This window comes from Rhamphochromis sp. 'chilingali' (assembly GCF_963969265.1).
Source record: "Rhamphochromis sp. 'chilingali' genome assembly, chromosome: 15".
NCBI classification, from domain to species: domain Eukaryota; kingdom Metazoa; phylum Chordata; class Actinopteri; order Cichliformes; family Cichlidae; genus Rhamphochromis; species Rhamphochromis sp. 'chilingali'.
In genome coordinates, this window is record NC_137942.1 from 11,744,009 (window position 1) to 11,770,602 (window position 26,594).

General features: G+C 39.1%; 1 protein-coding gene across 3 annotated transcripts; it reads right to left on the reverse strand.

Annotated features, from left to right (window-relative positions):
- Positions 1 to 317: 317 nt before the first annotated feature.
- Positions 318 to 26,263, reverse strand: pbx4 (pre-B-cell leukemia transcription factor 4). 3 transcript variants are annotated; one of them, XM_080906218.1, is made up of 9 exons: positions 25,341 to 26,263; positions 21,568 to 21,641; positions 6,662 to 6,906; positions 5,974 to 6,164; positions 5,670 to 5,805; positions 5,312 to 5,468; positions 3,589 to 3,686; positions 1,882 to 1,968; positions 318 to 1,149 (listed from the first exon to the last, which is right to left on the reverse strand). In XM_080906218.1, exons 1-9 carry the CDS (start codon positions 25,523 to 25,525, stop codon positions 1,060 to 1,062), a joined length of 1,263 nt encoding a protein of 420 aa, XP_080762344.1. In that variant the 5' UTR covers positions 25,526 to 26,263; the 3' UTR covers positions 318 to 1,059. The 3 variants fall into 3 exon arrangements, with proteins under 3 accessions (XP_080762344.1, XP_080762342.1, XP_080762343.1); XM_080906216.1 differs by lacking the exon at positions 3,589 to 3,686 and adding an exon at positions 23,142 to 23,255 and having other exon boundaries at positions 25,341 to 26,260; XM_080906217.1 differs by lacking the exon at positions 3,589 to 3,686 and having other exon boundaries at positions 25,341 to 26,251.
- Between the last annotated feature and the right edge of the window lie 331 nt (positions 26,264 to 26,594).

The following is a 26,594-nucleotide window of genomic DNA, read 5'->3' on the forward strand; positions in this document are numbered from 1 at the left end:
GTGGCTGGTGCATTCTTGGTGAAACAGCATTAGAAAATAGCCTACAATCAAATAAACTAGTGGACAGAAAGCAAGAAGTAAAGTCTACAAGCCATCTACCAACACCCTCTATTGGTTAGCAACAAAAAGGGCTATTAGTTACATCCACTCAACCAAAGATGTTGTCCTCGCTCTGCCCTTTCCTCCTCTTCTCATCAGCCCTATTATCACTTGTCCTGCCTGGTTTAGAACAGTGATCCCCTTAACTACCCTTTTACAGGTAGAGACACCCATAACAAGGATGCTAACTTTTGTGCTTGACACATCTTTTATGTCAGCTCACTATGAAAACGACTGTAAAGTTGCAAAGTGTATGTTGTGGAAGGGTCTTTGAAATCTCCAACAGAATGAAACATCGAGCTATAAGGACCAGAAGATACAGTAGTCTCTTGTATTGAGTTGGCAGAAGGTGATCTTTGAGGAAGAGATGTGTTGACGACTACTGGGGCAGCACTTTGGTACGAGCAAGGTGAGCAGAGCTCCCTGGTGATCCGTATCAACAGTTTGGCTGTCAAATGCCAAGGCTTCACGAGATACAGGCAATCACACACAGTTTTCCAAAGCAAAGGGTTAAGTGCAGAGGTCAACAGCACGTGAACAAACTGTAAGTACTGTGTGAAGTTAACGTGCATATACACATAATGTACAGACATCATGATCATCTACACAGCTGGGTGAGTGGTCTTCAGAAATGTCCTTAACAGAACATGTTTTCTCAGCCTCAGTAAACTCCAACCCCCTTTCAAATCTGAGTTACGAAGCGTTGAGCATTAGGGTAGAGCTGAATTCAGAAGAGCTGGATGGAGAAGTCCTCCTAGCTACTGTTCGGCTGTCCTGTGTTCCAGCACAGTGTGTTTATGAAATGCAAATAAAGCCTTGTGTGGCCATCTAGTTGAGTAGAGAGACAAGAAAGTAGTGAAGAGAAAAAAATAAAAAATAAAAAAAATAAAAGAGGGACTGAAGATGGTAGTCAGAGCAAACTGCGGTGGGACTGAAGTGATGGCAGGAAGAGCCAACAGATCAGTTGGAGGTGTCGGAGTGGACACTGCCAGGAGGACCGGGAGGGGAGGTAACCGAGGGGAGGTTGGTGGTGTCCTGCCAGCTGTTAGCCTGCAAAAAGCAACAGAGGAAGGATTCTACATGAGAAGGGAGGTTTTAATAAATAACAGTCTTAATCAGCTACATTTGTGCTTAGTAATCAAAGGATGCATCCGCAAGACAAAATGGTTCAAATAATAGGGAACCACTTTGTTAAAACACAGTACTGCTTCTTCCTGGTTTTCTGAATGTACTAAGTGAAGGTTTACAGTAACTCATGTTTTAGCATGTTTTAACTTGCAGTGGGTATTACTGAAGTAATAGAAGTAAAGTTACCAACCTGTTTCTAAAAAAAAAAAAAAAAACAATAGGTGCACAACATCAAAACAGAACACACTGATTTGTAAAACATTTAGTTTATGTACAAGTTCAAAACTGAAAAGAACTCTCCACACACACATTTGCAGAAATCAATAAATCCTGGCACATACAACCCCACATTTAATTTAAACTGGAGGGCAAAGCAAAATTTCTCTCTTTCTCTGCTGTTACTTTTCCTGCATGAAGCAAAGTTTATTTTTCTTCTTACATTCATATATTTAGTCATTTTCTTAAGTAACCAAGTCAAAAGCTAAATGAACTGAAACTCCGCGAAAGTGCTTGGATTTCATCGACCTTTAAAAAGTTGACAATTTCAACACAATTAAAATGTTCTATACTTTAAGAGCACTGTACAGAGCAGTATTCAGGCATCCCAAATACTTATTGATCAGCTACACCACATGAGTTTAAGTTGGTACTCACATCCAGGCGATGAGGGGTGTAGAGGCCACTACCTGACAACTCCTCATAGCCGCCCGTCAGGTGTGTAGCAGGGTGCAGGGTATCCACCTGTCAGAGACAAAACATTTAAAACACACACACACACAGTTTAGCACAATTAGACAAATATTTTTTCCACAGACTGACCAGTGAAGTTACAGCATCCACAAACCTCTCCTGTAGGCATCAGAGCCAGACTGCACTACTCAAAAATACAGCTCATCTACTACCCTGTTTCAGTGCGAGCACTAAAATTTGCAGCTCACCAATCAGCTTCATGACTCTCCATTAAACCACTTATGGTCTGAATGAAAGACTGCAGCTGAAGCCAAAATGCAGTGCTTTACCTCCTCTTATACTGGTGCTTAACAGAAGAAATCTGTGGATCCATCCAAAACAACAAAATGACAATTCTTTTCACAGACAAGTAACAAGAACAATTCACTTTAATAAAATCTCTTCTGCATCTACGTGAGTATGGTGCACATTACTCCTATGAATTCAACACCTTTTCCAAATGCTAGGATTCTGTATAAAATGCAAATAAAACAGAATGCAATGATTTGCAATAACTAAAATTCTATACAAGTGAAAGTTGAATGAAGATTACATATCACATACTATAATTTGGATTTTTATTGACACGTGGTAACAAAATGCAGTAAAATGACAAGAAAACCACAAACCAATAAATTTAATTGGCAACAGGTCCCTTAACAGGATATGTGCATGTTTGGAGCAACATGTGCTTCGATCTAAGCAACATCCTTTTCAAGGAAAGCCTTGCTTATTTTGGAAAGACGGTGCCAAGCTACATTGTGCATGAATTACTACAGCTTGGCTCCATAATAAAAGAGTCCAGATGCTGACCTGCCCTGCCCGCAATCCAGATCTGTTACCCATTGAAAATATCTGGCAGAGAACAAACAAAAAAGTAAAATAAAGAACACCCTGAAATGTTGAGCAACTGAAATACTAAAGCAAGCAAAAATGGGTAAACAATTCCTTTTCAAAATTACAGTAACTGGAGAAGAGGTGATGCAATAGTCACAAACATGCCCTGTGTCTCCGTTTCAGCATCTGGCTTGCTGGTTTTGTACAATTCTCAATTAAATATAAGGCTTAAATTGTCTGCTGATATCTGCATTCTGTTTTGTTTACATTTTACATAGTGACCCAGTGTTTTTGGAAATGGGTTTTATATAAAGACACGGGATTTTTGGAACACTTGGGGGAAAACAAGGACTGAAAAAGGCAGGATACTGTGACACACTTGGAAATATAGGACAACCTAGACATAGAGAAACAGATGATTAACCAGAGGGACTACAGGATCAATCCCCAGACCTGGTTTGTAGGAATATACCAGCTGCATGAAGACAACTTTGTGAAGAACCCCGATGACCCCACACAGACGTTTCCATATTGAACCGGGTCCTATGCTTGCTGAACATATGACACAAACTACATTGCCTACATTCTCATGAGTAAAGGCAAATGCTCCTCAAGGTTTCCTCTACATAGGTCTGTGTGGAGCAGGAGTCAGTGGTGATAAAGACAAAGCCAAGGGGAGGAAATGAGGAGAGGTCAAAAGGAGCTAGCCTAAGGGAAGATATCTGGGGAAGTGGGGTGGCTAGGTTAACAGCATTGAGGGCAACTGCCAACTCCACAGCTGTCCTCAGTGCATACCTGTAGAGAGGGGGCGATGTTGAGACCCTCCCCGTTGAGGGAACGTAGGCCAAGGTAGGTGTCGCTTGTGTGAGATAAGCTGAATGACCCTGGTGACCCTGCAGGCAATGTATATCCAATAGCCAATCAGCCTCACCACGTTGTAATGGACTCAAAAGGTTACCATTGCTCAGGGACAACGCTTTGAAAATCAGGGTCATTGTTACTATTTTCTCATATTTATAAAACCTAAAGGAAGATTCTGCGCAGAATATGCTTCAGTGTCCACTAACTGGTGAAACAGCAAAACATCAACACAAATACCTTTTTGTTTTGAAATAAGTCGGTTTTGTTATCTCCATGTGTAATGCCTGCACTAAACCGGTATTTCCACACCACTACAACGGGGCCTTTTGAAAATGTAGCTGACTCAGTTTCAATGTGAAAACTCCAGGATTGCGTTTTAGTCCAGATGGCCTGAAATTTAAAGCTCTGGAAATGATGGCACAGACAGCTGCATTTATCCTGTGTCTTATTAGATGAAATTAAGACGAAATTAAGCCAAAAAGCTAAAATTCAAAAGGAAAATGTATGTTTCAGTACACAGAAGCCCCAAGAAGGGAAGCGATTAAATGAACCAGAGCCTCTACCTAAAAAGGTCCACTTAAGCTGCTTGCATATATAAGTTTAAAGATTTTTGTAGACCACTCCAAAAACAGTTCAAGAAAAAAAACGAATTAATTATGGGGGACCATTTGTGTCAGTGTATCAACAACATCAAGTATCCTTTCTAATATGCTCTACATCCCTGTAACTTTAAAGTCGCAATGTAAGTATTATCATGTCAGGATCTCTGTACGTACATTAACTATGAAAGTAAAACATTCAACATAGCACAGGTCTGAATACACAAAGTCACAATGACAGACTGTAGATATTAATTGAGAATCTTGCACATAAAATTTTGTACAACACTTCAGACAGGTGAGCGCTCAGAGCCGCATTTTATAAGCTACAGTTTAGTGCTGTCACTACTAGAGTTACGAAATGTACCATCTACATTTTACATGTGTGTATGGATGCAGTCCCATATCTACATATAGAACATATCATTAAAAAATACAAAACTATAAAAAAATACAGCAACTGGGGTAATAATGCATTATGACATAATGCATAACATAATGCATTATGTCATTTCAATATTGCTTACAGAGCATAATATCCTGTAAGTACTGTGGCTCATTCCATTAAAAGGTAATTTATGTTTGAATGACAAAATATAATTACTTAAACAGATTGGTGAAGGAACTGCTCAGAAAATATAAGCATATAGTTTCTTGTAAAATATTTGGATAAGCAAGGTTCTTTAAAAAAATAAACAAGCTGAAGGTATGTGCCCAAATTTTCCAAATGGTACATGCAATTTTCTGTTTCAGAATGTAAAAGTGCATACTATGTTACTGCCTCAATACTGATTATTATAACTAATGTAATATGTACCAGCATACATCCTTCTTTCTATGAGATCATTTCAGAGAACTACAAACACTTAGCGTGGTAGCTGAGTGAGAGCTTATTTGCAGTTTGCATTGTGAATTTTCCTGTGAACCATTATGTCAGTCCACTATACACTCATCCTGTGGTCCAGTTATGCAAGGACAAAAGCTTATACAAAGGAAGAGAAGCTTGTTAACAAGAAAGGTGAAGCCTATGTGGGTAGAAGAAATGGAGCATGCGGTACCTGAGTTGGGCGTTGCCGGAGAATTAGCCTGGCTGGCCTGCGCCGACACATTGGCCGCATCCACCGCTGTTTTAACTGCGTAGAGGTTCGCTTCCTCCTGAAACTTACCAATATTCTTCTTGTAGCGTATTCTCTTGTTGCCAAACCAATTAGAGACCTGAGGACCAGACAGATGTCATTTGCATTTATTTTATCTGCCGTGCATCTCATCTGTTGGCACCCCCACCCCACAATTGTTTAGTTATTCAGTCTTATTTTACTTATATAAAAAAAAAAAAAATGAACTGGCTAAAATCCTGGATTCAACAACTATATAATCTCTACTCTATACCGGATGACAGTTATGTTGGCAACTCACCTGAGACACAGTGATCCCACACTTCTTGGCAAGTTCCTCCTTGGCTTCCTCACTTGGATAAGGATTAGAAAGGTGGGAGTAGAAATACTCGTTCAGCACCTCCGTAGCTTGCTTGTTAAAGTTACGCCTCTTACGTCTGAGAGACAGAGAAAGAGAGACAGCAAGATAATGACCAGTATCTTTGGAATGTGCATCTGATAAAACAATCATTTCTAAGTGCTCAGATCATTTCTGCCCACAGGAAGGTAACCAGCCAGTCAACACACAGATGATAAACATATCATGTAGACCCACACAGACAGACCTGGCATCAAGGAAGCGTGAGCGCAAAATCATCACAGCCTCACAGGTGCTCTGTTTGAGCTGCATCTGAATGGAGCTGAACTTGCGGTGGATTATGGCCACCATGCGCTCAATCTCCTTGGGAGAGATGGGCCGTGTGCGAGACTGCTCTCTCAGCAGGTTCATTACATGGTTGGTGAACTCACTACAGGCCTGGAACAAAGAGAGAGGAAGGGGGAGAGAGAGCAGTTGAATACTATTGTCAAAAGAAGGACAAAGCACAAATTCTGCCCAGTGCCAGTGGGATCGTTTTGAAGCATCTGCTTTCAGACTACTCTGAATAACAATATAGCATCTGATAATAGAAATTATTAAACAAATACATTCTTTTAAAACAAATATTAGATACTTTGTTCCCGTTTTAATTCCTGTACATTTTTTTCCATGTGGACCTAAAATATATAATTTCCCAGTGCACTAGAAAATAAACTGGACACTTCTTTTGTCCATTGTACTTTTTGTCTATTACACATCACTAGCCCTGTTGAGCAGTTTCACAAATGTATCTTGTTTTTCCAGTTATCTTGTGTTTGACCAAACAACAAACAAAGTCACTTTTCATCTTACGGTCAAGGGTTGCCAAAATGTTTTTTTGTACAAGCAAGGAATGTGTCACATATGCATGTCCCCGATGTGCATTCAGCACAAACCTGCTCATACTTCTCCAGCTCGGAATGATATATCTGGCGGATCTGGGCAAGCTTGGCTCTGTAGTCAGAGTGTTCGATGCTGCTGTCGGTGGGGGAGCCTCCGGCTGCCGCTGCAGCTGCAGCCGCTGCAGCCGATCCGCCGCCCTTTTCTGGTCCTGACACACCCTCCGCTAGCAACATATTGTCCAGCCGCATGATCTGAGGATCTGGGGGGTCCTCCTCCTGCACACCTCGTATACTCAGAACTGGAAAAAAAGAGAGAGACAATGTGATTTAGGCAGATAAGGTTAGCATTTACCTGTCTGAGAAAACACCTGCTAAACTACTCATCTAGATCTAAGAAAACCTGTTGGTTAAAAAACAAACAACAAAAACAAAAAACCAAAACATACACACACACGCAGAGAAAAAGACAGACCATACAATTTTCCAAGCGAAGGTATACTGCTGTGGCTTATAGGAATGCACAGAAAGACAATAAATCACTGCTAAAATTCAAAGAAGTGGAGTACTGTCAAAACCCAGTCACAAGTTTCTCCCCTGAGTCATTGCTATGAATGCCTGACTGAATTCTCAATAAGCCTGAACTTCCTCTAAACCAACAGCAGAGGGCAGTGTGGTTCCTCAGTGGCACACTGCCAGAGATAAGGGCATGAGGCATGGGACCAGTAATAGGAGTGCATGTGCTGTCACTATGAGCCCCAGTGGCCATAAGTATAGTTATCAGTCGCTGCTCTCCACCACTGTATTATACCAGGACCTCTGTCAGCCTGCAGCCATGCTCTCATCTCTCTCTCTCCCCCTCACACATGTGCACAAACACATACTCCCTTAAAGACACCTTTGTTACAGAAAAGTTTTAACTCCAGACAACCATCTTTTCTTCAGAGCCTGGAGCTTTTAACACTTAACTAAATTCAATTTCACTTGCCCCCCTTTTTTTTTTTTGCCTCTCAATCATTCAACTTCAAAAAGTAAGAGTAGAAACTTGGCACCACAATTTAGTGTCTCGAGCAGAGGTGTGGACTCGAGTCACATGACTTGGACTCGAGTCAGACTCGAGTCATTAATTTTATGACTTTAGACTTGACTTGAAAAAATGTTCTAAGACTTGTGACTTGACTTGGACTTTTACACCAATGACTTGGGACTTGAATTGGACTTGAACCGGTTTACTTGAAAAGACTTGATATTTTACCCCAAATATAAAATTTAACATGCATATTATATAGAGATTGAAAATGTGACGTCATTCACGGGTAGAACCGCAAAGGATTCTGGGAACTCGTGGCAAGCGGTACTAGCGCACGCAGGCTTTCAATTAAAATCAGTTATACAGCGATAAAAAGAAACACAAAAATGTCAAGAAGCTGTTGTATTATTAACTGCAATAGCCGGTCGCATGACAGCCACGGGAAGCCGACGGGTAAAGAGATCGGTTGTTATCGGATTACGTCGTGGAAGAGAAATTGTTCGAGCCATGTTTCCGAAGTAACAAAGATACGACTGGATTGCAGCCATTCAAAGACCAAATATAACGTCCCAGAACACTCCAGCTCACAGGTTAGTCTGCTCCAAGCATTTACACGAAGGTCAGTGTTTTTTAGTAGTTAATACGTCATTTTCATAACATAATTGGTGATATAGGTTACAAGCAAGAACAGAAATTGTCGCGCTATGCTCCTTTGTTTATTGTGCATAAATAGTGAATTGTCCTGACACAATATTGCGTTTCGCTTCTGTTATTATGGTACATTGACAAAAACATATACTTTTATTCACAGGATAAAACAGGTTTTTTGTATCACTAATTGCCCAGTACGATTACAGCATACAATATTGTTGTCACTGCTACATTTCTGTGATGGGTACCAGAAATTATTTCCACTACTAATTAATTACCGTTGAGCTCAAAGGTCCTATTAATAAACGGTTAAGGAATGTGTATTTATGACGACAATTTGTGAGACTGGTAAACTTATGATACGTACGATGGTCTTTCGTTCTACACGGTGCATTTCAAGGTCCTGTACCCATCCGTCGGTAAACTGTACCTGGGCTTGTTGCAGTGACCTGAAGTTACTAAACTTCATGAGTGTATGCACTCACTCCAAGAACCGTATGATTATAAATATGCATATAAATATGCTAAGATGAGATAGCTGACTTCATCTAACTAGCAAATGTTGTCCAGGCTACGTTGGTGATACAGTTTTTTTTAATGTGTATGATATTTTTGTCATGCGATTTTAAAGCTGGTCCTACAACCGCATCCAAGAATAACATGCAGCTTATCTCAGAACTGTCGGTGAAAATTATTCTTGGAGCTAGGTTTAATTGAGCTGCATTTTAAAGAGGTGCAATTTCACAATTTGTGTATATTTTCTAAGTTCACTATTTTGTCATGTGTTGAGAAAAACACAGATTTAAAAATTACATGGTCTAATATTTACATTTAGCATATAACTGCAACATTATTTTTTCGTTTGTTTTTTTTAAAGACTCGAAAGGATTTGAAATTCAAAGTTTCAGACTTGTGACTTGACTCGGACTTTTACACCAGTGACTTGAGACTCGACTCTGACTTGCCTGACATTACTTGAGACTTGAGGATAAAGACTTGAGACTTACTTGAGACTTGCAAAACAATGACTTGGTCCCACCTCTGGTCTCGAGCTGAACGTTTACAAACTGTTACATTTTTTGGGAAATCTTATACATTATATTAATAACAATGCATGAATTAAAGAATCGTTTTTTATTGCTGTGATTAAAAGACTGAATTTAAAAAATAGCTATGAATGCCTATTTGACTTTAAAAGGAAAGAAAAAAAATTCTGACAGCAATTTTTTCTCTTTTAATCTTTTGACCATAAATGATTTAAAAATAAATAAATAAATAAAAATACATTTTCTGTTTCCCATCACTTTAAAGTGAATATTCTGACTGTTGGTCACAGAAATCAAGCCATTTAAGGACATCAAAAAAAAAACAAAAAAAAAAACAAACTAAGGAATTATGATGCCCCCCCCCTCCCTACTACTAATAATCTAACACACCTAAGCTTTTGCACAATAGTAAAATAAATACATTTAAGGTCATATTTACATTATGATTGGAAATATTGATTCATAGTCACATATAAAACCAGTACTGTAACCACATTTATGTTGATCTTTGTAACTTGAGACTAAAGGAAATAAGAAAAAGAAAAAATTGAAAACAGACAAAGTTAACAGGGATTTTAAGGGAGACAGATTCTACGAGTATGGATGATGAGATTAATCCCTGTGGAAACTGAGTGGCATTAGGCACTTGTCTTCCTTAAGGATTACTCTAGTTTGTCAGCGTATCAAAGTTCAGTTCTTATGAGACCTGTGAGTCTTTACTTGGAGTCCTTAAGGGCCGCAATGAAAAACAAGTTTTCCGCAGCTGTGGAGAAGTCAAAGCTAACAAATGACTGGAGCTGTAGTGTAGGGTAACAGATGTGAAGAAATGAGGACAAAAACAGTTTTGCTTAAATTTTCCAAGTGCAATGGAGCAAATGAGTTTTTTTCTTTTTCATAACTTCTTTTTGATAAATGAGTCTGTTCCACCATTTTACAAGGCCGTAAGTAGTCAAGTGTCCAACTTTCCCCATTTCCTACCCTTCACTTTTTTATTTCTTGTTCCTTCTTGCCTTTTTCTTTTCCCTCTGCTTAGGTCTCTTCTCTCTCCAAGGCACATTCCTGCTCTGCTGCTCCCCCATCTCAGGGCTCAGGAATGCAGCAGACCCAGCCGCCTGAACTAATGACCCTGATTCGCCCATCTCTTTCCCTCCTCTTTTTCCTTTCTTTTCTGTAATTCACAAAAGAACTGTACAATTTTTAGCTATGTGAAGTATATCCAAATTGCATATCAATGGCAAGATCTTTTTTGTATCCAATATATTAATGGTTACGCAATTATTAGTGTTGCCTAAGTTTTATGTATGCCGATTATAACTACATAACTATGTGTAGTTATGCTTTGTTCTTTACAGCCCATTTACAGAGATGTACAACTGACCTACAGTTAAGAGGGCAACTGTGGCTCTTGAAGCTTCTCACCTCTTTCCCCCTCCCTTTTGCCCCCACTCATTATGGCCCCCCAGCTGTAGCCTAATGCCCCTACATTCCCCTAATTACTCCAATTAAGCTGTGATTATCCAGAATCACACTCATGCACAGTCTAGTGGTCTAGTGGTATTATAGCATCTGTTAAGATGAGTTAAGATACCACGCAGAAGAGAACACCATATGACACAGACACATATAAAGACTTTTTAAAGAATAATTTAAAAAGTCCTTGACTCTGAAGCCACCAATACAACTCGTGAAAACTAGAAACAACAAAGAGTCTTCAGGTCTGAAAGCTGGCTGCATATTAGAACCTAAACAGTGTTTCCATTTGATCAAATGTATCCCAATACCCGACTGGGTCTATTACCGAGAAGCTAAAACTCAGCAGTGCTATAAGTAATAATACTTAAATTCACCTTTAAAAAATAAAAAATAAAAAATAGTACGACTGCTTAAGGCCCATACGCTGCATTCAAAGATCTTAGAAATCACACTATTATGCACACGTTACCAGCCAAGCTGGGCGGTGTGGTATTGAGAGACGAAGCGAGCAACACATACTATGAAATATTCAGGGTATCCAGCTGGGCTTTCACTGCATACATAATCATTCTCATTTCTGCACAGCCAATGTGGAAATGGTGTGCTGTGCAGACAACACAATATATGAAGTGCTGCAGGTAAGGGTGAACAACCTAACCAGTAGTATAGTGCTGTACATTAACTGTAATGCCTTCCACACATAGGCATAGATAAGGCTTAAACGTAATCAGTATATCATTGCTCAGCTCACAGCACAAGCTTTATCCTTGTCTGTCTTTTCCCTCGCTAGCATCCCCTTTTTCACTCCGTCTCCCCAACACACGTCCCCTCCCCCCTCCCTTTCAGCGCACCCCCCTCCCCACACACACCTCCCCCAGTGCCCCCCACCCCCCTGTTCTCCATTTCAGTCGAGTTCTCCATGTGAGCCGCAATCCCTCATGCTGTCAGCCCCCCCCCTCCTTCTCCCTCTCTCTGTAGACAGACAGGATTAGCATTTTAATTGCATCAGCTCCCTTGGGTATTCTCAGCCTTTCACTGGGAGAGAGCAAGGGAGCGGGAGAGAGAGGAGGATAGAGAAGGGAAAAAAAGGGGGAAAAAAGGTAAGGAGAGAGGGTAGAAGGAGAACCAAGGAGAATTGAAAAAAGGAGTCACAGGAGAAGATATGTGTGCGGGAGAGAAAGAGACAGGGGCCACAAATATACAGAATCCAGAGTACAGAGGTGCTAGAGAGCGAGGGAGCCAGAAAGGGAAAAAAAAAAGATAGGACTGTGAAAACATCAGTTTTTCCTTTCATTATACGGAATTCAGATAAAGAGAATGGCCGATAGAAAGACTTTTTTTTTTTTTTTACAATGAAAAAAAAAATTGCTACATAAATATGCTAATTTGACTTATAAAAATGCAGAAACAAATCTCAGCACCAGCTCTGGTGTTATGATAGGTAAACCCATGTATAAAAGACTAAAACTGACTGCAAGTGATAAAATAGCACCTGCGTAATAGAAATACAGTGAAGGGAAATAAGAAGTGGGGCCAATCTATCTATTAAACTACTCTTTCACTATTTTATCAGATGAAAAATAAACAAAACCTCTGGGAAAAATAAACTTCTTCTTGAACTACGCATGACACCAAACGGCAGCTGAAAACCCTCCAGGTTGACTGATTTGATTTCCACAAATTATTTATTAAAAAAAAACAACAGTACGGTAAATGCAAGTTTGATGAAACTGGAACAGACTCCTAATTATCTTTTGTTGGATGAGTTTGACTTTCATTCTGCAGAAAAAGAGTGAAATGTACTATTTAAGAGACCAGTTTTCAAACCATGGAATGAAATGCAAACTTTCTATTAATTAAATCCAGATCCATATATGCAATATGACAAATAGTTACCTGGATGCCAAAAGCAATTTCATTACAAAACCATAGGTTATAATGATTAATGTCAATATTCACACCTAACCTCTTCTCTGTGTGAACCATTTTGATTTACCATGCAATTTTGGTAAAAATATGGGTTGCTCAAAAAGGAAAAAAGGAGACCTGTGTGAACAAAACTGTGCCTTAGGCAGGTTGAAAAATATGGCACTCAAACTGTAAAACTAGCATTAAAAATGAATCACTTCCCTGCTGAGTTTTATGCTAAATGGGCGATGTATAAAAAAACAAAAGTGAAAAGTGTAGTTTTACACAAAAATATTCAGTTATTCTTCTAAAAAGGAAACGTTTTGTACTATTCAGTAATTTTAAGTTTTTTCAGATACAGGATTAATCCTGTAATCGAGTGAGTGATGGCATTTTTTCCATTAGGTCATATGTTACACTTACCTCAAATTTCTTCACAACTAAATTCAAGTAAACCCACAACAGCCTTTGACAAGACATGGATATGCTTAATGCAACTAGAGCTATATTTGACCAAAGAAAACCAGACTTGACCAAAACTGAACCTACTCCTCAATTAAGTGTGCTCTACCTGATTTATTTACAACAATATTATTACAATTAATATTTCAGTCTTGGCATTTTATACTGAAGTTGAACTTACCAGTTTGTTTGAAAGTTTACACTTGGCTTTTTGATCATATTAACAAAATTCATCACACCATTGGCTTCTTTGACAAATTGTGAATTGTTTGGATTTAAATCAAATTATTGATTAAGTAAAAGGAATTAACTACATTTGAAGCTAATACAAAGAGCTAGATATAAGTTGTGAAAACATTAAAATGTTAATAAAAACCATTCGTCTCCAAAACAATCAGGTTTTTTAGGAAGCTGAACAACTTAAAAACATAGGCTGTGCATACAACAACCTGTTGTGCTGCCAGCAATGCATAAATATGTTTTGCTACACTTAATTTATCCTGGTGTGATGGCTACGTAGAGCCTATGGCGTAGCCTCGGCAAATGGCCAATGCCATTGCCAGTATTTGTACCTGTGCAAACTGTGGACGTGGTGAGTATAGTTACATTTCCAGGGAAGTGAAGTCAGGTTACAGTTGCGACATACCTACACTTTTCTACACATTTTACACAGGAGTATAAATTCTCTCTTTACCTCACCCATTCAAACCCAAAGTTTAGCTATTAAAAATAAGTAAATGCTAGCAGGTACGGCCTGGCTTTCCAAACATTAAACCTGAACTCTGATTGTTTTGTTTTTTTTAACTAAGAGATTTAAATGAGAGAGATGGTGATTTAAGTTTGTTCAATCAACTAAGTGTATGCAACCCGCAGATATGTTTCTGTGTGGGTGATAAGAAAAGAGAAAAGAAAAAAAAAAAGAATAAAGAGAGAGATATACAAACTACATTTTAAAACCATTGAAGTGAGAAATATAATACAGAATAATATGAGGTTTTCTTCAATAATGAATGGCAGGTTTTCTTCTGTTACTCTAACAGCTGGCACAAAGTTTAAGTTTTTATGGAATGAAAAATCTATTTTTAAAAATCTTTTTAGATTTTAAAAGAAGTAAAAAAAAGAAAAAGCTTTCTGCAAGAAGCCCCTAGCTAAACTGTGATTGCAACTTTTACAGACTGACCAGGGTGCTCCTTCGGACATGAAACTGACACGTTCAGATGCCATCAGATTAATAGAAAGGAGTGCATGTCTGAATGGGGCTTTAATGAGCCCAATCCATATGTCCATTTATACTTTAAGCAGCTCACACTAATCAGCATCTGTTTGGGTAGTTTACAAGAGTCCTGTAGCACACAGCCCCCCACACTGACACAAACACACTGAGAGGTAAGCATTTAAAGTAAACACTGTGGTTTTACGAAGGTGTGAATTGGAGAATTCACACCTTTAGCAAACAACACTTCAGTCCAACACATCATCAATCAGCCCTTAATTAACTAAACAGAGAGGCTTGGACAAGGACAACAACAAATGCAACACAAACACTGAAGGATATCAATTGTGTTGTCCCTTAATGAAAGATCAACAAAGCTTTTCTTTCTCTAAAATCTATATTTGTATTTTAGGTAAATAATGAAATTAATTTCCGTGACAACAATTACAAACGTAAAATTTTTTTTTATATTGTATATATCTTAATCTGAAATATCAACTGTCAGAGCTGGACAATGTAACAAATTTGAATGTAATCAATGTTATGGCTTCCAACGACTATGAAGACAAGAAAATTGGGACTAACTATTGCTTTTTTGGCTTTTCAACACAATGCACTCATTTTGTTTTGAGTTATTAATCAAGCACAAGCATTTCCTGGTACATTTTAGTTCCTACCCAAAAACCCAATGATTATGAAGAGATCAAAAAGATCTATTTAGAAGAAGAAAAAAAAATCTACAAGGTTTCTACAGATGAATCTGTGAATCATTAACAGTTGTCTGTAATTGCTTTGGCCTCCAGATTTCCATGTTTTACTCCAATTTCAACTCTGTCCAAATGAGTTATTAATTGGCCATCTCCCTACCAGGTCAAGGAATCCCTTTGTTAAAACAATCGATAATCATGTAAACTAACTAAGATTACAACTATTCACCAACTTTTGGCATAACAGAGCAGTCATGCTTAGAGATCCAGAGATAAATTTTCAGTCCTTCAAATGTTTGCATGCTGAACAGCTGAAATAATCGAAATTTTTGAGGTCAGTCTGGTTTGTTACCCAACTATCACCACAAAACATTGTTTATTGTACATATTTATGATTTCAGGGGGAGGGATGTGCGTTCCATCTCTGCTTTAAGCTTATGCCGATAACACAGACATTAAACAAGCAGACTGTGAGATGCAGTAGGTATACTGGTATTTTCTCACAGCTAGTCATCTGACAAAGCGTGAATTAAACTTCCAGCACAGTTTGTAACCAAACTGAGCTGTTATAGGAATGAATAATACAAGATGTTTTTCTAGACAACATTTTATTGGCAATAAGGTACAATACCTAAAATCTGTAATGTTTAAAGTGCATATTAAGCACAAGCGAGCAGCTGTAATTACATCTCTAATATATCCTGAGTCCAATGCATTTCTGCACATAACAAAAGACAGACATGGAAGAAAAATTTTCTAAATGTCACAGGAGGAAGAGGAGGATGACGAAGAGCACCTAAGCAGGAGGCTTGTTATAGCACTGCTAGGATCTTTCCCCAGTCAACTCTCATCAGGCCAGCTGCCTCCTGTGCTCATTAGCACAGACTCTTAAGGAGCTCCTAAAGACTTTGTGAAAAATGAACGCTCATTTGAGAGGTCGTTAATTTGCACTGTTATGCAAATTAGGTGGCAATTAAGCGATAGATCAGAAGAGCAGTGCCCATTTATAACAAGTGAACAAGCATTATGACACAGTCAGATGGTGCTAGAGCGAAGTGAGGCTACATGGTTAGTCTGAACAGGTTCAAAGTTCCACCCTTGTGAGGAACAAAACCACTGTACCTATAATATGTTTGGCTGGTCACGATAAGAATATAGCAATGGGTTTTACAGCACTATGGATTGAGTCTGTTAACCTGCACGCACAAAGATTAGTCTACATTACAACCTGATACTGAAGCGCATACCAATCATGTTCCCAGAATATGGCTTTAATATACATTAACCAACAGTGGTACAATAACTAGCTACACTAATGAAGGCAGCATCCCAATGCATATTGCTAATCTAGGGTGGAACGCATAGCCCCTCCCTCTACCAGCCCTGATGTTTCTATTTCTCCTCTGCATTTATGACATGGTGTGAAATATACAAACATACTGTCTGGGACAGCAATGAGCACTGCTGCAGAGGGGTGGAAGGCACCCATCAATTGTAATTAATTGTTAATTAGTCAGGATTAGGAACTGGGCTCTGACACTCTCCCACCCCACCACCACCAAACTAGTGCAATCCAGCTGAGACCACATTTACATATCTTTAATTAAAGAGATGCCAGCTTCCTTTAAGAGCAAACCCTAAAAGAAAAGTAAGGCGCAGGCATGCTGAGAGGGAGGGCAGATGAGAGGTAGGAGACTTCCCTGTTAATGATCCTCAACAAACACTGATGGGTTACCTTGTTTGGCATAAAACTGATTCTGGGAACTAGCATGGCCTGTTACCAATATTGAAGTAATTACAAGTGTTTCGTTTCAGCAGCAGTTCTACCGGTTATCTCGCTTCAAACAAAAACAAACTAAACATAGTAGTCTTAACAGCAAAGCATTTGGCGAAATGCTTGATCTGTGTTGTCCAATGGTCTCAACTTTTCCAATAAACCCACTGTTCTGGCCATAATGTGTAAATTGTGTTATTAAAACAAAACAACAAAGCACACTCAACCCAGAAAAAAGGGGTACATCCACTAGAGAAAATTCTCATTTCCACCAAAGAGAAACCACTCCCACTGGTGACAACTCTGTCAGAAGGGCCTTCAGAGGGGGTGAAAAAGAAAAGAAAACATACACTGAGAAGTCCATTGGCCCGCACACCATTAGGCCTCTGCTGAAGGTTGGAGAGCTCTGACTCCCCAGTTAGAGTTAGGCTATGTGCGTGTGGGGTGGGGGTGTCTGTCAGGGCCAGGGGTCTGTGTGATATTAGCCGTCTGCCAATCTGGCTTGGGGAATGGACACCAAAGTAATTACTCCTTCTCTTACTGCCTCATCAATCTCCCTGTATCGCTCCTGCACCCCCTCAACACACACCCTTATCTTTTTTCATCCTTTTCTGCAAATGAGCCAGGCAAAGAAAAAAAAAAAAAAAAAAACAATTGAGTGGCAGGACAACACAAATCAAAGCAGATTCCTGAAAAGCCCATCTAATAGTCCTGTACTAATGCATAGTGAAGGTAACTATGAAACAGACTTTTTAAAAGAGAAATCACTGATTTTTTTTGATCAAGTGAGAAAGAAGTTCACCTATTCTCTTTTCAGATTGGACAGATGATAGAACTGAAAATGTAAATTTGGTAGTTTCACCTACATTACATTTTAGTCACAATCAATTTCTTATCTTCTTAATGCTTTTGAGTTTAAAAGATGCATGCTTCTCCTCATAAAAAATAATGAAATGCTTCCCTCAGGTTTCTAACAACACATAAAATGTTATGGCTGTTCAAAAATGGGCTCTCTGAAAACTAATAATAATTAAGTCTCTTTAATGAGGCATGGTATTCACTAGACTTTGAAGAACTGTACTCAGTCTGTAGAATACAAACATATAAATCATTCATGTGGTTCTAAAAGGGATTTTCCTTTACAATAATGGGAATATTACCAACTTGATTACACCACTGTGTGACATTCTGTTGTTAGATTTTATGCATGGCCAGGTCCAAAACAAAAAGTTTTTAAAATTAAAGTTAGATTTCTCAAGTTTATAAGGTGTTTAGCCCGGTGGCAAATAAACGTGTAACAACTATGTGCGACATTTACTTGTGTTGTTTCAGTGTTTTTACAACAACAACAAACAGGTCATAATTCACTTAATATGTCAGTGGGTCCATTTGGATTGTGAAATGACATTGTAATGCAAAGAAGTACCTTGAATAATGCAAATAAATTGAAGGTAATAATTTAATTAATGAATTAAAGGACTCTCGCCCGATGACTGACTGAGGCACAAACACTGCACTGGTGTGTCATAAGTTATAGGTAAAAGATAAGGCATGAACAACTTTAACAGTTTATTAAATACCTTAAGAGCTCTGGAAAGAACAACAATAATTATAAACATGGGCATGAGTTATAAAATGCCTGAAAATTAAGACTCTATTCTAAAAATGGAGTGACTAAAAAGTTGTTGTTTTTTTAAATGTGCAGGAAAATGGATTGGAAATGTGGCAGAGCCAAGCACCAATTAACCGGTTCCCATAACGCATTGTTTGAATACTGGCACAACTGGGCACGTACCAGAGTAACCGGCTCAGGTTAGCATCACACTGGCTAATAAACTTGATGTTAAATCCTTTTTGTTGTTGCTGAAAGGATTGATGGCCCATAAGATTTGATAATAGATACTTGCATATGATTCACATCCATTAGGGCCAACAATTAGGGGCCAGCAATTTCAGTCTTAGCCAGGTAGGATGGTAGTTAGCTTCTTATAAATGGTGGCAAACTAACTCATGGCACTATGCCACAGAGTTGTTTATCAGACAGCTTATCAACAAGAGTGGCAAGTGTTGGAGTGTGAACTTGTCCAAGTGAGTGGGAGGAGGGAGAGGCTCATTATACCGCTGTGTTGTCTCCAAGCCTAAAAACTATACAGCTCAAATTTCACTTGAAACTCTATTTTTGTTTTCATTTAAAACATTTCCAAAAATAAACAACGTGAATGTTCATGCTTGAAAAACAGGGACTTAAGAAGGTTATCAAAACAGAGTGAGTGACAGATTCACTGTTGTCATGTGTAAAGCACAAGGAATGCATAAAAGTGAGGAGAAATGCCTGAAACATGCCCGAACTGAATTTAAAAAAAAAAAAAAAAAAACTTCTGAGAGTGAACTGCAGTAGCTTGTGAGAGATTTTGGCATAAGCTGTCCCATTGCACCAAGAGCTATTTTTACAGCAAATACCCATGAGAGCAAGGGGGAACAGAACTGAGTTGAAGCAAAGCCACTGGTTCTCAACTTTGATAATTTCTAGTCTCTTTCCAAGTGCTTTAATATCTTTTTTTTAAGTGTATCTTTAAAAAAGTATTAACAAGAATCAAATTTCACACAGACGGAGGTCATGTTTAATGTGAGAGCTCAGGACAACGCATGCACTGTTGAAAATAAGGGGTGTTTTGGGGTGGTGGCGGTGGGAGGGTGGGGGATACTGGCATTTGCGCAGAACATTTCCTTTACAATGAAAACAATCTAACCAACTGCAGCACTCAAAGGAATTCACCTCCCATCCCCCATGCCCCACCTCCCCTCCTCCACCACCACCATTACATTACCATATCAAAGCCCCGAGTTCAGAGCAAGTCTTCTCTTTCAAGAATGGGAGCGAGGCAGAGAGCGGGAGGGGGAGAGGACAAGACCGAGGCAGTAGGAGTAGACCCAAGACTGAGTTCGCTTTTATCCCTCTTTGGTGTGCGAGTATATGTGCAAGGGAGACAGAGTGTGTATGCGGGTGTGCCAGCTCAAGTCTATGTTTGTTAGCAAGAAAACACTGTAGAAAAATCAGTGGAGATACTAAAGGACTACTGACTGAGTCTTTCACAAGCTGCAATGAAGAGAAGTCAATTCACATTCCAGAGGCAGACAATGGGGCCTACAGGGGGTCTGAGTAGCAGTGAAATGCCAAAGCAGGTACACAGTGCAGTTAGGAGGGCACTTTGTGGCAGATGGCCAGCAGAGTACAGGCAAAGCCACAGATCTCTATTTCTCTTTGGTGCCATATTCACCTCAAGCATTAATCTATTGTTAACCTACCCTTATTCCTTGGTCTGTTTTTCTGCTCAGTTTACTGTACAAGTACTCATAGACCCTCTCTGTAGTTTGCAGGGAGACTAAATGTGAAAATCAAAGTGAATGGCATTAGGGTAAATAAGACCACTGGTTGCCTGGGAAACAGTGTACCCTGCCCCACTCACTCAAGCCTAGCCTTTACTTTTCTCCAATCACTGGAGAGCAATAATACATTATTGACAGAGGGCCACAACAGGCAGCAGTGCAGCATTTTCAAATTGTATTTGAACAACAGAGGCTTACAGTTAAAAGATACACAAAGACAGAGACAGAGAGAAAAGCATACAGAACACACGAAGGGAGAGAAACTGACAGAGAGAGTCAAGGGGAGAAGATTCGAAAACCCACACCATTCAAACTAACATAACCATCAATCTGCCATCCATCCCTGGCCTCCTCCTTTGAACGATACTAAAATCTGTCAGATAGCTGACTGGAATAGCTAACAAGATGAGAATAAGCAGCGTGTTTACTTTGAATACACATATACGTAGGTAATAATTTGCATCAGATTATGTGTATTTTAAAGTCAGCATTATTTGTTAAGATGGTGTCACAGTAGTAGCTTTTTAATGTTGTGTTTGGGTAAGAGTACTGCATTTATATGCATAGCAATTTATTCCAAATATACAATTACCCTACACTGTGTGGTGTAGCAGTTTTTATATAGTGGTGTAGAGAAGAAAATCTTTGTACTGAAACGGCATAACAATTTGACTGTAAAGCAATAACCCCTGTGAAGTTTTTCATATCTGCCGGCTTCTGAACAGCTGTGCATAAGCTTTCTATCTGGAACAGGTTTGATTATTTAAACGCAATATAGTGGTTTGTACTAGTAGTACTTGTAGGTGTTTTCCATGCCTTAATATAACAAACATTGTTGACATCAAATCAACTGAGACCATTTTTTGTCCCAAATGTTTATCATCTGGGAACTTACCAAAATGTAAAACTGTGACTGTGTTGCCACAGATGAAACGTGGTAACCAAGTTACAGTCCAATAAGTAAGATAACAGTTGTTAGCATGTTCTGCAAAAGGTTCTGCAGGACTCAAGTTTCAAAGGCACTAATCCACTAAGAATAGTTTCAGCTGGTCAGAGCAAAGTCTGGACGGTAGCCAAAAATAGGTTGAAGAAACTGTAAATACAAGGCCGGAACATACAACACTAAAGCACACATAACACACACACAATGTGTGTTTAATACCTGACAATAAATACTATCAATACAGTTGTGTATGGCACCATTATAACAATAACTTGGTGCTGGGGAATCTGGAAAAGATGCACTACATCTCAACACTGCTACAATTTGTGCAGAGTGGAGAACACAGTAAGGAGTGAAGTAGAAACTTACCCGTCTTCTCTTTGATCTCACAGAGAACACTGAAGAGGGCTGGCTTCATTCTGTGACAGTTCAGGGCATGCTTCCTGTAAAAGAGAAGAGGGAATAAGAGGGGGAGAGAGCGAGGAGGATTACAATAAACAGACCTCCATCTCAAGTCATTCCATGTCCTCCTCTATAAAACAGGTAGAGGAGCTGTATGTATTATGAATAGAGCATTTCAAGAATGCCATGCAACTCAGTGGGACAGAGTCATATTGTTTAAAGGCATTTTCAGTAGCCAAATGCATTTGTCGGTGCAAAAAACATTCCTGATGCATCAATCCGAACTAGCAAGAGTAATGTTGTCATTTGAATGCTTTGCACTATGGGGCAGGTAATGATGCCAAACCTCAAGGTCATCATTACTGAGCACCAGATTTCAGAGTTAATACACACTAATCTAATTTCTTCCTCTTAGAGAAATACTTGTTCCATGATAGTAGACAGTGAGTTGATAGAGATGACTAGGATTAAAATGCAATTTTAATTTAATCAAAGGCATTCTCTTTATTGCCAGACAGGCTAACGGCAATTAAATGAGATAAGGCAAAACTTCTACACTTCAATGTAATCAAATAATCAAAACACCTCAGCAACAGAATTCCCTGCCAAAAAACATCCATGCACCCACACACACACCCATACAGCTCATTAAAAACTGCAAGGATGGAGAAAAGCCCTGATCCTACTACGACCCTAAATGACTTTACACCATTGTTTCATATCTAAACTCTTTTACTGGCAGTGTACAATTAGTGTACAGAAAGAGTGAGTCTGTTAGTTGCTGAGCGAATATGGAGCTATAGTTCAAAAGTTTGTATTCTTTTCCCCACGCATCTGTAATTAACAAAAACATGTTAATTACAGTAAGCATGCAATAGACTACTGTGCCCTGTTAATCAAGTTGAGATGGTCATGGAGGTGTTCTTAATGCCCCCCTCAGTGCTCTTGCAATATTTAATTATCTTGGAATAATGGCTGTAAATTTGTGCACCCTGTGTATTTTTAAAGATTTGACCTATAAATTAATAAATCCATTTGGATGTGCTCAATGGGGAGTTCCACAAATCACCACAGTTACCATTTATAGTAAAAATGGGTTTAAATAGCAACAATGTTGATATGCAATTACATGAGCAATATACAGTTAATTTAGGTGATAAACAGCAAAGTCAACATGAAGTCTGTTAATAATGAGAATGAATTATGATCCTCCTTATAATAAAGAAATAAAGCATTTCTTTCCATACAACATCACTGATGACACATTCAAAACAACCACATATGAATATGATTTGGCTACACCTGACCTCAACACCAATTCCAGTTGTGAATCTTCACTGCAGTATTAATGAGGGGACTAGAAAATAGTGCACCCACTGTGCAAGCTGTTATATGTGTAAGGTATGTGTCTAGCACTAAATGTGTAATTTTATCCACCAATTCAGTCACTGCTGGATTTGAGTTGGGGGGAGGGCTGCCTTCAGCATGGTGGGTATGAGCACGAGGGGGAGAAGGGGGTGCTCATGCGGTCCTGTACTGACCTGTGCTGGAAGTTGAGTGGCAGGCCACCCCCTGCCATGCCCCCCCCTGCTCTCCCTCCCTCTGTGGGGTCGTCTGATCCACCCCAATGCGCCGGCGATTCCTCTGGCCAGTATCTGAACATATGGCGACAGGGTGAGAGGATGAGGGTGGATGGTGCGCAGGAAGTGTACTCTGCAACACCGAGTTCTTGCACTGCCCTGGCCACTCCCCATCCCAACACACTGCCACCCTGCATGACAGGGACGTCATGATCACATGCGAGCCCCCTCAGTAATTAGTGGATCATAACTGAAGGAATGATAGATGTGTGGGCGGCAAACTTTTTCAAAGTTAAGAATTATGTTGATAACAGCCATGGCATCTGCTCTGTATTAACAAATCTATGTGTATCAACATGGTCTGTGTTAGCCTGAATCTGATTATGATTTAGTCTGTTACGTGAGATGTAAAATAGAAAACAGCCAAACAAATACAGACTAACTGCAAGCAAGACTGTCAGTTAATGTTGAGCATATGGTTCTGAAGGTGTTTTATCCTCAGAAACGCCAGACTGTTATTAGCAGGAGTTTAGATCAATACAAGCACACAGGCAGGGACACCTCTGGCACTTCTGCAAGCAGCCACACCTTTAATTTATTTTTCAGAAAACCCTGTTAACACCTCAAAATAATTGTGTTACATGATTTCCAAAACTATATTTGGCTTTTTAAATACAAATACTCATTTTAGACATTATCTTACAGAAAACGACTCAACCTTTTTAAAATTTCAACAAAAATTCTAAGTTGAAGAAACAAAGTAGGAAGGGAAAAAAATTTAACCTTAAAAAGGAAAAACGAATGTAAAAATGTTTGAATTAATGAAGTGAAGCCCAATTAAGTCTTCAAACTTTTAGTGAAGAAAGGTAATATCCCAATGATCATAGGCTGCCAGTACAGCATCATCCCTCCCCCTCACCACCATCTCATTAATAGAAACTCGATTTGCGGACAGCTGCACTCGCGTACACATTATAGGAGAATTGATTGCACCCAGCACACAATGAAAAGGATGAACACCAGGGAGGGAGGGAGTGAAAGAGGAGTGAATTAATTAAGAGAACCAGGTGGTCAAATGTTGGGTGGAAAATCACTAGCTAATGACACATCACACTGTGGCCACAGTGTTGCAGTGGACGATTGCCTATTGTTGAAATACTGACGCTTCTTTTGAAACTGACCTTGTGCTCCTCAAGCCACATGGCAAATGAGTGTGGGTCAGTCACTCAGTGCAACGCACCATTTCTATAGGAATCATGCTTAAAAAGATACCTCTAACACAAACATCATTTGATGCATCATTTCAATGAGTAATTGCTGTCACAGACGGCACTTGGCTAGTCTGTAAAATTGACTAATCCTTTACCTTAATTTATCCACTCATTTGCACTTCAATACCCAATTTTACTGACACTAATTTGATGTAAACAACATTTCAGATACATACTGATAATTATTCTAACCTAATTTAGAATAGTAATGTTTAAAATGCACAAAAGATTTGGCATCATAACCAGAAGACATAATTACACTTAACTATGGCAACTTGCAAAAAATCCACCATCTTAAAAACCATTTTTACTTTTGATAATTCTGCGCCATCGATTCATAAATTTTCCTAAGATGCAGTGGGCAGAGGGTTTTTATATATAAACATATAAAGTTATTACAAAGTATATTTCAAGTTATTTTAAAACAATTTTTCCATACAACGAAAGTACAGGTAAGGCTGCACCAAAGTGTCTATGTGTGCGTTTTAAACGGCAACGACTGACCCAGAAATGGGGTAGTTCTTAAATCTGATACTTCATTGATTACCCAGTTAAGATTAACGATAGCCCCCTAACGTTATTTTAACCATATGGGCATGTATACAAACTACAGTTTGAAAAAACAAAACAAAAAAGCCAATCTGAAGTAACAAAGAGCTTCTAACAAACTACAACACTGTAATGAGACTATTCGAGAGATATTCTAAATGTACTTTAACGTTACTGCTTTAGCTGCAAAATACACTGTAACGTGAAGTTGCATTAATGTTGCAATTACGCATTACCTTACGTGAATGTTTCACACAAACAAATGAACCTAAAAACGAAGACATACAACTCACTTTAGCTTAGCTATCATGTGTGGAAAATGGCTCTTCGGTTGTCTTACCTGGCCTGTGCTTCGTCCAGGCTTTCGTCAGTGATGGCCATTATTTGCTGTAGGATATCCCCTATGTCTTGTTGAGGCTGACCGAGGGACTGTTGTTTTCTGACCGAGTCTGGGTCACCAACATCGGCTTGTGCTAGTCCACCTAGTCCGGTGAGACCCGTCATCATCCTGGTCTGGTCATCCATACTTTCAAAGGAAACTCGCCGTTTTCCTCCGTCGAAGAATACACACAAATAGCTAGCCTATTAGCTAGCCAGCAAAGTATTTTCTACGACAAATCATACAACACCGCTTACGGTACCGACAGTGACGATCAGCAAATAATTGGGGACTGTTGTCATAAAACAGACTATACAAATACGCTTTACATTCGTTTGTCTTTCCCCCCCTCCAGTCAATAAACGCGGCCAGGCTAAAGTTAGCTAACCACCGACTGAAAAGCAGCTAGGTTAGTAGCTGTAGCCCAGCAGAAAAGCAGCAGCAGGGACACACATGCACAGACTGTGTGAGCTTGCCAACAGCGTCTCGCACATTGTCGGAAAAAATGTAAAGCGAAAAAATAAAAGCACGGACGGACACGCGGGTATTAAAAATAAAATCCACCAATTCAAGAAAAAACAAAACAGGATTAATAGAGTTTCAGATCATGTAGCTCCAATCCGAAATCTCCTATCAAAACAGACTACGGTTTGCCATTGTTGTTGATGTCGCGCGAGTACGTGGGATGTTCTTATCTGCGCGAGTGGTGTGAGTCGCCTTGACCATTAAACTCATAGCACCACAGAGTGCGAGCTAGCGGGTGGGTCCATTAGCAGCCCATATAGTACAACAGGAACGAAAGCTAATGATATAGATAACCTCACTACACTGCCACATTACATTTAAAGCACATGCTTCCAGATACTAGAACTGGATTATTCCTTCAGGTGACCAAGCTCATCTCGTGCACGACCTTTACAAATTGATAGCCCCTTACGTCACCAGAACTGCTTGTTCTATTGTAATTGGTTAAAGCTTTTTTTTTCTCCCTCACTGATATCGGGTAAAATCATGCACATTTAAATGTCAGGGATGGGGATAGTGATATATATATATATATATATATATATATATATATATATATATATATATATATATATATATATATATATAAAACAAACACTGTAAATAAAACAAATAAATAAGGTGTTACCGCCTCAGTGACTGTGCCATGTTATATTTGTTGGACCAAGTGCAAAGTATGCTGGTGCATGC